This window comes from Meleagris gallopavo, chromosome 2, assembly GCF_905368555.1.
Source record: "Meleagris gallopavo chromosome 2, MGAL_WU_HG_1.1, whole genome shotgun sequence".
NCBI lineage: Eukaryota > Metazoa > Chordata > Aves > Galliformes > Phasianidae > Meleagris > Meleagris gallopavo.
Window position 1 is genome coordinate 77,218,147 of NC_139405.1, and position 16,854 is coordinate 77,235,000.

General features: G+C 38.9%; 1 protein-coding gene across 2 annotated transcripts in view; it reads left to right on the plus strand.

The window, feature by feature from the left end:
* The window catches only part of UBE3D (ubiquitin protein ligase E3D), a 76,295-nt gene extending 61,771 nt beyond the window's left edge, over window positions 1-14,524 (plus strand). The window contains exon 11 of one of the 2 annotated variants that reach the window (XR_014881500.1): window positions 13,698-14,524. Coding sequence is in view for 1 of the 2 variants with exons in the window: in XM_085217730.1 (XP_085073856.1) it covers window positions 13,698-13,718 (21 nt within the window). In the remaining variant the exon portion in view is untranslated. The remainder of the gene's footprint in view (window positions 1-13,697) is intronic. The other variant, XM_085217730.1, reaches the window with a different exon arrangement.
* Window positions 14,525-16,854: the final 2,330 nt, after the last annotated feature.

Genomic DNA, 16,854 nt, shown 5'->3' on the forward strand with positions numbered 1-16,854 from the left:
ATTCTTCCTCCCTAGGTGTAAGACCCTACACTTGCTTGTGTTGAACCTCATCCGGTTTCTTACTGCCCAGCTCTCCAGCCTGTCCAGGCTGTCTCCTTCTTTATTGTTTATTGAACATATTTGGATAAAGCCTGAATGACTATAAAATCTGTCTACATGCTGCTTCAGGGTGCTTTTCCAGATATTTTAATACCATGTCCACTCAGTGTTCATTCACGTGATGTTGCTTATAGTTTTATTTTGAGTATTTTAATGGCTTGTACATTAGCACCGCTTGCTGCGGTATCTATAGAAATATTTTATATTCAGCAGCAAATTATTAGATTTTATGTAAGATGGCTCTTCCATCTCTCTTAGCCTCTTGTTCATGTCATCTTGCCTCTTCCCTCTGCTTATTCTGCATGATATGGGGACTATACATTTGTCTCAACGGTTGGGCCAGCACAGCGGGGGAGGGAGGTTTGCAAGAGCATTTGCTCATGGCATAAATTGCCACCAAAAAAAAAAAGCATACTTCTGTATGGAAATAAATTAGTGAAAGCTACCCTGACATTTTTGTATAATCTTTGATATTTCTTTTGGAGACCAAAAAAAAAAAAAAAAGACTGCTTGGAATGAGAGATCTGTTTTTGAACTATTAAGTGCCTCTGTGTTTTTGTTTTCTGATTTTTTGGTAGTGATGGTTTACTGAGAAGAGAAGAATATTAGGGTTCTGAGGCTCAAAGATCATCTGATTTATGTTATGTCAAAGGTCATTTGGTCATTATGTCCTTTAAGGTCAATCCTACCCCTACAGTGGAAATTATTATTCCCATACAAGAGAACGTGGTCCATCTTGTATCTGCTTGCTAAGCATTAACTTGCGTTTCCCAATGTAAGTGCTGTGTCAACAGGCTGGCATGAGAATCTGATGAAAAAAACATCATTATCCTAGTTTTTGTGATCAGGTTTACAGCGGTTTACAGCAAGGACCACTTGGAACTCTCATGTGTTATCAAGTGTAGTCCCCTGCTATTGCAGGTAACATGTCCTGTATCATCAGTTAGTCAAGCTCCACCTTAAAATCTCTTCAGTTCCTTTCATGACTCCTCGTTTTGGAAGACCAATTCATTTTTATCCACTGGTTTGAAAAATTATCATTGGTACATTCATCAAAATTCTTGGAATACTCCCAATGGACAGTAAGTGTGCAGTTAGCCGATTCTCTCTGTTCTCTGTTAGTGATAGAGACACATAAGCCATTTGTGAATCTAGATTTGAGTCCCATAAGCGCTTCACCACATTAATAGTTGCCTCTCTTGGACAATTGGGTTAAATTGACCTGTTCAGAGTTGTTCAAATGTATACGCAGAATCAATGATACAGAACAGAACCAAGTTCAGCTTCTGAATGTTGCTGTTATTACTGATTAAGTCATTAGAATCTAAAGGACGTGTGAATTTGTATCAGGTCAAAATAGTTTTCTTCAGTATTCTTTTCAAATAGAGAGTCCCTTGCTGTCTGTCATTTAAAAACCAACCTTAATATCTTGCTAATTTAAAAACTTGTTCTCTCGTGGGTGCCTACTGACAATAAATACTTAGAAGGGATGCATCTTAAAAAGACCAAGGTGAAAGATAATTGCATTAAACCTTCTAAAAATGCAGGAATCACTTAATACCAGAAATGTAAACATCTAGCATTTACAAATTATGTTACTACATTCTTCAGTCAGTAGTTCCACAGGCTACAGGAAAACTTTTTAATGGTGAAAGACATGAGGGACTTCAGTATAGTCTAGACAACTATTTAAAATTCTTATGATACTCTCCTCCCTCAAAGCTCCAGCTGGAGAGTCAACAGTGCTGTGAGTTCCTGTAGCTTACTATTCTGGTCTTAATGAAACAGTGCTGGAGAATGGCAATAAAATAATAATAAACACCATAGATCTTGCAAAACATTCCCTCATAAATCCTTGCCTTTCAAAATCATTGCTTTGTTTAGTTCTGCTGTTGTATGAAATTTTTAGAGCATATTAATGCAAACATAACTTGCAGGATTCATGTTTGGTCTACTTTTAATAATTTTGCTTTTTAGTGAGAGAAAGTGACCGATGGTCACTGATACTCACTGATGGTGATTTATTGTATTTTATTACAAAACTTCAAGGTCAGTAACTCTTTTTGTTTTCCTGAGAAAACATCTGTTTTTTTGTTTTTGTTTTGGTTGTTTTTTTTTGAGTTTGATTCAGAACATGGGTAGTTTCAGCTTTTCTTCTGACCTCAGCTGGCAAAAGCATGTGCTCAATCCCTAGGAACAGAATTCATTCTGACCCAGTAATGGCTGTAGAGATCCTTGAGGCCAGAGATCCCCACTGTAGAAACGCCTGGAATAATTTAGCAGTTAAAAATCTACTGATGTTAAGCTCCATTTTGAGGCTTTGAAGAAGTTTCATTTCCCACCCAGCATTAAATAAATGAAATTTGCTTTTTGATTATGTAGTCTTTTAACAAGCAATCATGAGAAAAGACGACAAGCAGAAACTGAAGGACATCCCTGCTCAGACTGTCACGAAAAGAAGGAATCTGGCAGAGATGTTCTCCAAGTATCTCACTGTTATTTGTATTTTGTGGTTGTGTTTGTATTTCTCTGTAAGTCACAAGGTACAAATGAATGCCACATTTTAAATTATTTTCCTTTCATTTTCTTGGCTAGTGTGTTTATTTGCCACCATATTATCTTCTAAGCACCTGTTCCCTTTTTAATTCAGTCCTAATCTCTTGCCAAAATCTGAACTCTGGGGTAGGAATGCAGTAGTCCCAATAAGCTATTTAAAATAAAAATAGTAGTTGATACTTTTATACCCCTTTATATGCATAAACTAATTAATTCTCATACCTCATGCAGGGAAGTATTTATTCTCTTTCCAGTTTTAATTGCCAGGAAGGAAAAAGAATCTGAGCAGCTACTTTCTGAAGCTTTCTGGAATGTTTTCAAAAGATAACCCAGCGAAGACACCTGTTCAGACTATCTAGTTTCAAAGTATTACTCAGCAGTGTCACGTTCTCCTTTAACCTCCTCTACTTCATCCTTATGTTTTATTGTAGATCTCATGTTTGGACCCTATTTGTTCCATGTAAATGTGAGTGCACAACCAAATAGCTCTCGTTAAACACCTCTTTAATGCATCTATTCTGTGTCACGCTCTCTGCCTGCTCTCCACATCATCTTGGAACTTCAAATGGTATTTCCAGCAGCATTTGGTTTTGGTCTCAGAAGAAATAGATGTTCATGCAGGAGATGGCCCTGCTGGGCACTGTGGCAGTTGCTGTACACGTGTTAAGATGTCCCAGCAGCTTCATTACTGCATCACAGTGTGCTCTGCTCATGTAGCCTTTGCTAGGGGAGACTCTTAAAAACTCTATTTAGGTCTGTGCACTGATTTCTTTGGCATCACAAATGTAAAACATTACAGGAGATGAAGATAATAGACCTTTACTTAGCTTACAGGCTTTGGCAAGTTTTCCTTGGGGATATAAATGAAACAGTTTGGAGACTAAAGCAGAAATAAACTGGAACTTCTCTCACCAGGCAATCAGCAGGTAGAGTGTTGAGAAGTCGTTGGCTTTGTTTCTTTGTTATCCCTGTACTTTTAAAGCACTTTGCTACACTAGTTTTCATTACACTTTTTCTTGGCAGTTTAAAGATAGGGTGAGTGACTTCTGATGCTACTCCATAGTTCACTGCATCGGCTGTACCTGTCTGGTTTTCTCATGCACCTTGGTGTAGGGTCCTCTTACGAGGTTAATGACTTTGGACAAAGAGAGAAGGAAACGTTCATTAAATTAGAATTCAAAAATACATTGACATACAGCATTAACAGTTTTGGTGTCTTGCCTGTACTCTCTTCTGCACATGATTGTATTGCTTATAGTGGGATTGTGGGTAGCAAGAGGAAGCCCAAATCACTTTGCTTTTTAGTTGATAGTATGATAGCCTTGATAATGCACCACACCAATTATGAATGTTTTGTGTAAACACTTGTCTACGTTTCAGTTATTAGCAAGAGATCTAGCTTTTTCCTCTTTTTTCCTATACTTCCAATTAAGTTCCTTGTTCTCTTTAACTTTCCACAGTGTTATGCCAAAGATCTAAATAATCTTAGCCTACAATTTTTCTCCTATTTGGAGAAAAAGACAATAACAAAGTCAGAAAACACAAGGAACAAACAGGAATCTGCAGCCAGGCCCTGAAAGAAATTCTGGCTTGCAGATTTTATCTGCTCCTGGAACGGGAATGCAAATAATTGTGGTTTGTTGTGTTTGGGTTTTTTGTTTGTTTGTTTGTTTGTTTTCCTCCCTTTTCAGGAAACAATATGATCAAGACTGCATGTGCACTTGTCTCCTACTGTAATATCTGAGTCATAGCACAATTTGGAGGTGAATCCTCACTGAAGGAGTATTGTGTGGGTTTAGAGGAGAGGAACTGATTGATGCAAGAAAAAAAATGTTAGGGGTAGTGGTTAAAATAGGAAGACTGCGAGTAGAAAGAATGTGAGTTAATTTGGTGAATGTTTTGATATTAGGGAATAATGTTGGAAGTGTATGTTTATGGTAAAGGAAGAATTGGATCTAAAAAAGAAGACTTATTTTTCTTCTCTGATTGGGAAGTCGCAGAATGTGAAAGTCACCTTCCTGTTTTAGTGAGTTCCATGGTACTTCATGGCTAAAGGGGACAGGACAAGGAGAGGAAGAAAGGAGACGAATGCCAACTTAGAATCCAGCCAAGCATATTACTGTGTAGTAATGAAATAAAACTAGTCTTTCTCCTTCACATTTTTGAGCACTTCCTTCTCCGAAAGGCATAATAGAATTGGAATGCAATAGATAGGACACATAATAAATTATGTTCAGACAGTACCACCAAAGAGCATCTAGTTCAGAGCAGCAGACATGCAAATGGCCAGAACATTGTCCATCTGGGTAAACCAGCATCTAGTCAAAGTCATACATGAGCTGATCTCAGCTCTCTCACCTGGAAATCTCCATGCCCTGTCAGCTCATTTGAGAGAGGTGGTGTGATGATACTGTGATTCAGATGTAAGGTTTCTGTGGCTGTTGTGTAGACCATTAAGGTAGTCATCTTGGCTTTTGAAGGAGCAAGTCACAATACCAAATTTTAAGTCTTTGGGACAGTGTTAGACCTTTTTACAGCTCACTATATTGAGTTATATTTTAAAGTAGTATTTCCAATGATGCCCACTTAGTTGGTTCTGTTTGGTCCCTCTGGAATTAGGTACCACATGCATGGTTCTAGGTCACAAAAATATCTCCATGCACCTCTCTGTCTAGACCCTTATTTTAAGAGATGTAGTCAGACTACAGGGGTTTTTTTACATTCTTTTCCTCCTTGCTTAAATACTGTAAGAGCTGCAGTTGCTGGATATTGTAGCAGAAAGTGTGCCACTCCTTTGTGGGAATGATGCATCTGTGTTTTGGTATGGATGGTAATGGTCACTTTACAGAGGTTCTAAGGAGTGCAAAGAAACCTTTGTGTTTCACAGAGAACCACAAAAACCCAGCAGACCCTTAGATTGAAATAACTTCTGGGAATCTGTTCTGAAGCAAAGGATGCTGTGTGTTTGGAGATGTGGAATGGCTGGCTATGCATTAGGGGGCAGGTCTTGGAAAAGTTGGCAAACACAGCCTTCCCTGAGTTAGCATTCTGCATATCTTCTGGTGGGGCTAAAATTTTTTAGGGTCTGCATCACATGCTCTTGTTTGGTTTGCCAAAGATTGATCTCTTCACGCATGCCTAGTTTTAACATACAGCTGGCATGATGTAAATTTACACAGCAGCCTGCAGTGCCTTGTTTGTTTTATGTTAACCTGTGTCTCCCAACTGCCCATACATGAGGGTGCTTAAACACGTCTTTTCTACAACAGTTATAATCATTTTGTACAGAAAAGCATGTGCTGCTGCTTGGATTGCCTGCTTACCTGAGGATTGATTTTCAGCATAGTAGTTATTATAGTAAAAAGTGAACATAATCTGTTGTTGACTAAGAAAATCCTAAATTCTGTGGGTTTTGCATCCTAGTTGGATTTGAATCAGTAACTGCAATGCAGTATTAGTGCTAAGTTCCATCCTCTACCGTGGTTTGTGTTCAGGAGAGAAACTATAATTAAGGCTAACAAAAGTAAATAATATTGCTGTTTCTGCATCTGTAAAAATGCTAGATCCCAAAAGTAGTAATGTCTGCAGCAGAAATAAAAGTAATGCAGGCTGAAGAGGGCTTGGCAAAAAAAAAAAAAAATAGCGTGAGTTTTCAGATCTTCTCATGTTGAGATCTAAGGAAAAAAAATGATGAAGAACATGGACCACTTAACTCAGGTATGCACATAAAATATTTTTATGCAAAAAAATCAACAAAAAAAATTGTTTTCAAATACACTAAAATGTACAGAGACTTATTTTCTACTTTTTTTTTTTTTTCAGCTGCTTATAGATTTCCCTCTTAAGATTGCCCTTCCTTGGGCAAGTTTCAACGTCCATCTGTCATGTTAGCTAAAAGCCTACAGCACACATGCATAGCCTAGGACTTCACAGGAATCTCTGTGTTTTTTTCCCTCATTTATCTCTGTCACAAATCATTCTTATTCATTTCTTATGCGAATTTGTATACTTTTAGGAGGGATTAGGTAAAAGAAGGCTTGCTTATTTTGTAAATCTCGAAGGGGCATTACCAGATTGAGAAATCATTTAAAAAACAAATCCTCACTTTGGTTACAATTAATTCCATGAAAAATTGAATTTAATGAATCTAATTCCCTTTCTGTTTGGTTGTTCTGATTATCTTTCAGCTTTTTTCCATTTTAGACAGAAGAAGAAAGTGATTTCTCAAGGTGACATTATCCTAATAAGTTTCTTTCTGCAGTGAAGACTCACACCACATGCTTTTCATACCGTACAGGAGTTGAATTGCCCTTCTTAGCAGTACTGAGGTATTTGGCTTTTTAGATGATAGGTATACTGAAGCAACAAGCACAAACTAGTACAGAGGTGTTTCCCTCTGAACATCAGGAAGAACTTCTGTGCTGTGTAGGTAACTGAACACAGTTACACAGTTTAGCACAGGTTGTCCAGAGGTTGTGTAGTCTCCTCTTTTAAGTTGTTCAGAAGCCTCCTGAATGTGAACCAGGGCCTGTTCTGGGTGACCTTGCTTGGACAGAGGTTGGGCCAGGTAGACCCAGAGGTCTCTCCCCACCTTAGCCATTCTGGGATTCTGTGAAGCCAAGTTTTCCCCATAGCTTTTGTTGCTACCATTGTTTCTTTGTACTTCAGTTGTGCACTGACAAGAAGTATGTTTCCCATAAGAGCTTAGAACTCCTTGAAACTGCTTCTGCTACCTTAAAAAGGTATCAGATCTATGCTGAAGGAATAGGACTAGCAATAGCACTATGGGAAATGGCCTTAAGTTGTGCCTGGGGAGGTTCAGGCTGGATATTAGGAAAAATTTCTTTTTCGAAGGAGTGGTAAAACATTGGAACAGGCTGCCCAGAGAGGTGATGGAACCATCCCAGAAGGTGCTCAAAAAATATGTAGATGTTGTACTAATGAACACGATTTATTGGGGGAAATACCAGCAGTAGGTGGATGGCTGGACTAGATAATCTTGGAGGTCTTTTCCAACGTTGTTGATTCTATGTGTATAATCAATGAATACACAGATGTTATAATTATGAAATATACCAGAGAGTTTGGCTAAGCAGGTTATTATACCAAAAGAGAATAGATAGAATGATTACCTGCATCCAGGGCTCACTGCAAAACTATAAAGGAGGGATCTCCAGAAGAGATCCTTCCCCACTGGTAGTCAGCTCTTAAATGGGTCTAGGAGAGGTGGAGCCAGGCTCCACCCCTTCCAGCAGCACAGGTAAATTGCCTTCATCTGTGCTCCTGTGGCTGACTCATTGCTTATCTCAGGTGATCAGTCAGGGGTTCAGGCTGTGATTCAGTAGTTCCCATACACTGTGAAAGCCTAGAACTCCCATGGAAGTAAAAGAGATGAGAATCCTTCACAAAGTGTCCTTCCCACCCAAATCTGGGCCCCATAGATTGTCAGCGGGTCAGACTGCAAAACTGCGTTTCCATGTTTCCCTATGTCCCAATTTGCAGGATTTGAACTTGTTAGGATAACAGTCTCACAACTTCTGCTTCTGTTGGCCCTATTGCCATGACCACATAGCTTTGTGCAGCACTGTGCTGCCATGTTTTGGCTGTGAAAGAGTTCTGGGTATATTTTATGTGGCATCTGTCTGCAGTAAAATTCTGGCATAATGGCAAGTCATGAGGGCCTTTATACTGGTGCTAGATTTTATAGCTTATTTGACGAGATATTTAAAACTCAGTTTGTCCAACTGTATCTGTAATTATTTTTTTTTGTGACCTTTTACAGAGAATCATATTTTTCTATTGATACTTTCATTTGAAATTGTTTGTTTTCATTGTAAAGTATTTAAGAATTACCAGTTTACTGCTGCTGTGAGGACAGATTGGTTCTTCAGATTGCTGAGTCAGAAATGCTAGGGAAGGGGAACTGTGTAAAAACTGAGCTGTGTAAAATGCTCAGATGCATACTCAAAACCAGACATCTCATTACGCAGCATTGAAGCCATTTCCCTGTCTGAGAGGACCTGATACAATCGTTTTTGAGAGGTTGTGATAAGTGGATATGTGGCTGTGGAGGAGATTTTAGAGTAGACAGCTCTGCATATACAACCTGGGTGGGCTAAGAGAAGCAGGCACACAGTGACTTAATGCTCAGCTCTCACCCCCAGAGCCTGGAATGTTGATAAAAGAGAATGAAATGTCAGTGTAATTGAGGGCAACTTGGTAGCTAGAGTATAGGTGGGGAGCTTGCAGCTTACTAGAGGCCATCTTGAAGTAACTAAGCCCTGTGCTGTCAAGGTAGTGGCATCTCTGGCCCCTGTGGTGTTCTCCTCCTATTTTTTCTTCCTAGATTTGAGTTTAAAAATGCCTTTGCCCTTCCCAGGAGCAGTCTCAGATATCTAGGTATAATATGTAACAATTTGGTAGTCTGGAAAAAACAGCTGCCTTTTTTTGGATCTGTGGATTTAGTAGGAGAGGGTGCAAATATAGCAATTAATGTGCTCTTAAATCTCCTTTTCGAGTCTCTGCTTCATGCCCAGTCATTCAAACTGGTGTCTGGAACGGGTATTTGTGCACTCGGTCCCCAACTGTTAGTTTACATGTTGGTTCTCACCTACGTGGTGTGGATAGGCAGGCAAATTCGTAAGTTTTGTGGTTGGACTTGATCTTTAAGGTCCTTTCCAACCTGAGCAATTCTATGATTCTAAGTTTTAGTATAATTGTAATAGTCATTGTCTGTAGCTGCTAATTCTCAAGGTGCTGGTAATAGCTATCAGACATAGCAGCTTCTGGTGGTGTTGCAGATAAACGCCATTGTGCCTCGCAGAAAGCAGTGTTTTTTTGACTGTTTTTCTCTCTTGTTAGTAGGAATGGGAGCACCAAATTTATTTTCAGTTGAGTTTACCAGAAACCAGGTGTCTATAGAGCTGTGGCCAGGGCATGGTTTGGGTGCTTTAATCCTCCTACTCTTTGATCCATCTTTTACAGAGCTGAGATGAATCAGGCAAGATAATGGCTTTCTCTGCGTGTTTATGCATGTTGCTGTTGTACTGGTGTGTTATTAAATACAAGGGTTTTGTGATACATGTAGATTCAGTTGTACTCACAAATGTGTTTATTTCACTCTTTCTGATTCTTGTTTCAAGGTAGGCGTGTACATAGGGCAGGGCATCTTGATTATAACTGTAATTGCAGCCACCCAAGCAGGTCCATTAGCTGGAATAATTGAGGCTTAAACCATAACATTTAGCGCTAGCTTTTGTGGCAGTACAAATCTGTCTGTGAATTAGGCTTTGGTCTGAGGTTTTGAGTGTGTTATCTTCCAAATCCAGCTGCACCTGTGGAAGAAAACGCTATTCTCAGCTTTTCAAATATAGAGCTTAGTCTCTCCCCTGTGGTCTGCCAGCAGAATTGTCTCTGTGGGCCCTCCCTTTCTTGTTTCTAGGATAAATCACTGAGGTTAGCATAGACCAGAGTTTAGCTTACCAGTCCGATTTTACCAAACGCTGAATAGAAAACTTGAAAAGGCATTCTGCAGGGAGAGAGGAACTGCAGCAGAGGGATTCTGAACCTGTGAAGTTAATTGCTTCCACCAGTGCATCTGGATCTAGGAACAGAGATCTGCCCACTTCCTCTTAGGAAAGATTTTCAGTTCCTGTCCATATGTGAATGGAATGGCATTACCTGTTATCTGTCAATTTTGAGTGGTAATGAATACAACATTTGATGTTGATTACAGGCTGTAGCTTCACTAGCATGTAATCAGAATTTCCTCTAGAGTCATTCAGTCACACTTGATTTCACACTAGCACCTGTGCAGAACCATAGCATGGGAGTTTATGTCCAGATTATCTGCCTGCTATTGTTAAGATTTAAGGGAGCTTGTAAATTGCTTTCTTCTAAAACAAACTGCAGTGTTATGAACCATGTGTGGTAGTGTTTAAAAATGAATCTAATGTTCAAAAGAAACAATTAACATAAAAAGTGCTTTATACATTTAATGCTCAGACTGGAGCCTGGTGGTAGCCTTTTATTCTTTGGTATGCGGCAGAAAAGCAAAAACAGAACAGTCATATTTCAGGAAGGGCTTATAGGTGTAACAGGTAATTATCTTCTGAAACTGAAGCATATGTAACTACTTTCTACTCGCTGTTTTCCTTTATAATTATGTAGGAGTAGACAGAAGTACAAGGGCTGCTCTGAAAGTAATGTCTCCTATTTTATTATGTTGGCCCACAAAGTCAGAGACGGATGTTGGTGATATGGCAGTAGAGGTTGAACCTTCCTATCAATTTTCTATTCCACTACATTGAACAACAGTGTTCTATAGCTGAGTTTGTTCTATCCAATAGTGTTATTGTGCTCTTTGTATCCATTGTAGTTTCCATGGCAGTAAATATAAGGCATTTCTTTTGGAGCAACATACGTATACAGTTTCCTCTCTTATACTGAAGGGAAATTCTGTTGTATATCTTACACCTACTTCTGTTTAATTGTTGGAAGAGACATAGGTGTTAGAAATTGCGTCCTCAACTTTTAGAGGCATACAAAGGGATCTTTTCTTATGCACAGTACACTTGGTTCCTTTCCTCTAAAGGGAAGACAAACAAGAACAGTTTCAAACTTGAATGAGATTGAACTACTTTTCCTTTCCTTAGCTGAGAAAATAACTTTCTTCTGTTGCTGCATATCCTCTGTCTATGGTCAGCTCCACAAAACAGATTGTATGCACTGGATTTGCAGATTGCATTTCTTTAAAATTTATTGTTTCACTGCCTCTACTCACGCTTCTGCTTCTCTTACACCAGCCTATTTGCCCAGTGTTACCATTTTGGGGAGAGCAGATTTCTTTGCAGCAGCTTCTGCCATCTGGAACCATCCTCCTTTATCTCCCTAGTTTGTCAGGACTCCAGAGCTTTTCAGATATCTTCTGAAGTTATACCTTTTTTCTTTTACCTGTTACTCCTCGGGGTATGATTCTGTGACTCAGTGCCCTATTCAGTACTGAATGTCTTCACCCCACTGTTGTTTTCTGTGAGGTTTTTATCATAAGAAATCAGGAAAATGGTGAAATGCTCCATGAAAGTAAATGTTATGAGAGAGATTCAGAACAACTGAAACCTGTAGCCCCATATCTACTTTCTCCCTGCTGAGAAAAGAACATTGTCAGCCTCTGTTTTGGTAGCTTTCAGCCTGGTGTACTTGTTTGACCACGCTGTGAAGTTGCTTTTCCTAAATGCTCAGCATCATTTTCACGTAGTATGAAGAATGCTTAAGCTTGATATTTTGCATTTTCCTGGGAAAGCCGAGAGAGCACAGTTTCTAGAACTGAATATCTTAGTTTGAATTTCCTAACTTACCCTGGTTCTAAAAGCTTTTAACGAAGTTGTAGTTGTTTTATTGTTTATGAAAAACGTGACTTTGTGTGATACATCCTTTGTATGGCTGTGATGCTCTATAGCTCCCACTCTACAGAATCTCTTTAAAATGCTGAAAATGTGGAGTTTATGTTCATTCATTATGCAGCAATTTCTGGCACTACAGCAGAAGGCGGAGTGCTGCAATGCATTTGGAACAGAGTGACAGAGTAAGATTATCATCTTAAGATGTACTGGAGATGAAATGAAAAAATAACGTTACCTGTAATATAAGTAAGGATGCTGGAGTACAGAAGTCAGGTCTTAGCAGAGGTTAGCAAATAGCTATTTTGAGCCATTGATAAAAGGAAGTAATATGTCGAGGTATAGGCAATATCACGAACCTTGAATTAGGGAAGTGACTTTTATTCTTAACTTAGTGATACACCTCAATTTGTAGATCAGGTAGCTGTCGGGTACATGATTTTTCTTCTAGAGTGCAGTGGTTGCAGTGAAATACTGCATTTGTGAACTTTGTTAGAAGACCGCAGACTGGTAATTGTCCATTTTGCAAAGAAAATATCCTGCTAAATGAAGAGCTGGGGGAAGAGCACTCCGTCCCACTTGCCCAACTCATAGGTTCATCATTTTGAAACAAGTGTACAGTGCCAGTCTGTGTTATATAGAACATACAGCAATCTAAGAACATCTGGATACAATAAAGGGAGTCATTTTACATGCTTCATATTGAACTTTGGTTATGGAGGAACTTTGTATGTTATTTACTTTGAGTAGCTTTCTTCCTTGAACATCTTCATGTGTTGCAGGTGTTCTTTAAAGAGCTTATGATTTCCATGTGTTAGCCTATTTTTTGTCAGCTCTGTCAACTTTACGAATGAGCTGATATGCTTTTTCTCATTCGCATTGATATTAAATGTAAATGCAGACACTGAAAAGTGATTCCTTTAGACATTTTTCATTTTATTGGGCAGTAAGAGAGCCTAGAGGTTCAGGAAAACATTTTGTTGCAAATAATATTCTTAGAGGAGTGAATAAGTGCATTTCATACATTATAAAATATACAAAAAAAGAAGTGTCCCCATTCTTTTTCTTCTGTGTTTTTGTGTTTTTCAGGAGTCAGTTGTGTAACGTGTAGTCTTTTTTACTTTGTCCTCACATGATGCTATCTGTCCCATCTTTTTTTCAGTCTTTGTGATCTGGTGCTTGTTTCCAGTTCAATATCCAAAACAATTTCCTTGTCAGATAAGAATCCTGACATATGATTGTGTCTCCAATCAGCTAACTACTTTCTAAGTTAGTATCTTCGGAGAAATAAATGTTAGGCAAAAAAGTGGTGGAAAAGTAACTGGTTTCTAATATAACATCTTCTCTCTCAGTGCACTAGTGGTTTTGGTTTTAAATGAAAAGATTATTGTAATATGTAATTTCAGTTAAACATCTTGTGTGTGTGTGTGTGTGTCCTTGTGATCAGTCCTTGTGATCTGGTGCTTGTTTCCAGTTCAATATCCAAAACAATTTCCTTGTCAGATAAGAATCCTGACATATGATTGTGTCTCCAATCAGCTAACTACTTTCTAAGTTAGTAAGTCTAAGTGTGTGTGTGTGTGTGTGTGTGTGATTCTGCAGTGTTGAGATTAACCACAGTTCTGGTTTTGCTTTCTTTCACAGGTTGCCTTTCTGAAGTTGTGAAGAACACAGACACCTATGTGGAAAACTCTTCACAAATTCCCTTCCATCAGACATATACAGAAACCTTCCAATGGTGCAACACCTTAAAGAAAATCTCCTGGCAATACAAAGCAGAATGAGCTATAGCATGCGTTATTCTTTCTATCTGGAAGAGATTCAAAGCCAAAGACAGAGTTAGCTTTTACATCCAGTAAATTCTTCTGTTATAAGAGTGACTGTTCACATCTAGCTGGACTAAGTTATATCTAGTCAATACTACCTTTATCAGACAGTAAAAAGGCAGCAAAGAGGGGATCTAAAATATTTAATGTTATGGATTCTGAGGTGTGTTCTGTCCTTTCTTTGCTCTAATAAAGTTAGAAGGCAACTTTAAAATACAAAATCTAGTTTTTGTTAAACTTGTATGTTTATCATGTTTATTATTTCTGCATTAATGTTTACCTTCCTTCCTGTGAGTGAAGAAAGACCACGTTCATGTTAGTATACCATATCTAATATTTTGTGAAACTGATAATGTTTTGAAGAATCAAGGTTTTATGGTTGTTTGAAATAATTATTCCTTCAGCTTCAAAAAAGGGTATCCTCATGAGGGCGGGCTTTGCAGAAACTGCCAGAAATGAAAGACTATTGTCCCATCTCTGCTCTGCGTCCTTACCTGCCTTTCACAGGAGTGATGGTGTTTTTTCATTGGACACAGAATCTGTTACCATTTTTGTTTTTGGAGTGAGTTGGATTTCTGTGGCTACTCAGAATATGACTGAGCAATTGCGCATTCCAACATTAAAATCTTTCCCAATCTGTTGAAATGATGCCTATTATGATTTTGCAAATACAGAGCTATCTTTGGTCACAAAATATTGGTGCTTTTGGTGTTAAGTCTCTGTCACATCCTGCTTCATTTGCTACTGTGACCATACAGAGTAAATGTGACATTAGTATTGTATTTGGTTGCAGAATGATGTGCGTAGACACTTCATCAGTATCTGGGAACAAGGAAAAGCCTTCTGGCGATGAAGAAACATGCATCAGCCCCATCCTGCTGTACTCCATCTGTGGCAGTGCTACAGCTAGCTCAGGAAGCAAATCCTGAGGGAGCACCAAGCCCAACATGTACACTGATAACACTGAGCCTTTTAGGAGTTTGTCTCCTGCCTGCATATACTTAAAGCTTCCTTTTTTTATTATTATTTTTTTTTACCCTTGTGCATTTGTGTACAGAGTCTGACTGGGATGGAGTTAACAACCTTTAGCTACCATGGTAGCTACATGATGCAGATTGGATTTGTAGCTCCAACAGTGCAGATAACACACTGCTGTTCTGGCTGCTGCTGAGGAGTGCTTGCACAGCACCAAGGCTGGGCCTTTTTATTTCCCCCTCTGCTTGCACCTTTCCCTCAATGAACAGGCTGCTGTTGAGCAGGAAGCTGGGCAAGACCACAGCAAAGACAGGTGGTCTCAGCTGGCCATAGGGTTTGGGTACATATGTAGCTTGCTTACCCTTAAAGCATGTAGACAAACACCATGCAGATAGGAAACTGCTGCAGACAGTAGCTGGCTGCCAGCGTTTTTTTATTTGTTTGTTTGTTTTAAGAAAACATTTGATCCTACTTATTGCTTTCTCTGTTTTCCCCATTGTTTTGTATCTGTTACACTGCATTTTTTTTCAGGGCAGAAAATAGCTTTATTTTGCTTCCTATAGTGTCAAGTACAGCCTCAGTCTTAAAGCTGTAATAATAAATCAACTATGACATTAAGAAGTATCTACTCACATTAACGGAGATAGATGTGCCTCCTCTACTAATGTGCAGTTTCCAAACAGTACAAGGCAACAAGAAGCTATTTAAAATGTCAGCTTTAATTTTTACATGCTATCAAGTTATAAAGATTGCTATTGCAAAACACCTCCTATGTGTCAGACAAGGGGTGTTCTCCATTAGCACCAATGGACAACAGTATTGTTCCTGTCATTAACGGGTCAAGTGCAGAGCTTGTTACCTTCTTTAAACAAGCTTGACCATTATAATGAACCGGGATAGCTAAGCTGTCACACCAAATTAAGTCTCAGTGTGGTTATTTTATCTCCAAAATTAGGCTGACTTTCTAGTTTAGTTTCAATCACCTCCAGTGTAGGCTAGGATATACTGAATAATGTCGACAGAAGGATTGATGCAGGGAGCTGTGCTGGTCTTGCACTGTGACCTGAAGGGCAAGTTCTGTCTTGCCTGTTTCACTTTTTTTATGTGGAAAACTTGGTAGATATAAGGAGCAGCTTTAATTAAAATTTACAATACATGTTTTTGCACTTAATTTTGGATTTAAATGCAAATGTGTTTCAGCAGTTTTTTCTGTTTTGCTGCCTTCATTGTTGGTCTTCCAGAACATCACTATGGTTTCAATTTTAGACTTTGCATTCTTTCATTTCTCTCCTAGCCAACTCTATTCCATTGTAAATGACAGATTTTTTGTTTGAGGTACTGCGTTAGCTTATTTGCATTGTTTCTTTCAGTTCCCCTCCATGTTTCCTTCAATCTTTTTTTGAAGCATTGCAAAGTCCTCAGATGGACAAGTTACAGAAACATTGCACAACCCTGTCTTTACTAGGCTTCTTCAGTTTCTTTCAGAATGGACTGAACTGCCTCATGGCAGATGCCAGGGAGCTTTTAGCAATTTTCACAGAATATCAGGAATTTTGCTGGTCCGCATGCTATAACCACTCATTAGCAATGTTGTGTCTTCCAGTATCTTACTGTGATATTTCTGTTGTTGCAGACAGCAGTTGCTGTGTTCAGATCTCATGGTGCTATAGTTCAGGAAAGTTAGATAGCATTCTTTTAATGATAACCATGAGTATTTGTCTAACTGCAAATTGTGTATAATGGCTCTTGCTTTGTTTCTCATCCAGTTGTCTTGCACATGGATTGCATTGGTCATTATATTACATCCTCAGTCATTTGCCATTCTTCTCATGTTTCATCAGCCAGCAATAATAAGCATGTGCAGGAGAAAGACGAAGGGTCTTTTCTTCAGTTGGGTTGGTGTGTATCTAGAAGTGGGGCCAGATATGTCTGAGGAAGCCCTGGGATATGTCTGGACAGACATGGAGTTAGTTGTCGTCATGGGAAGGCTCAATCCCTGT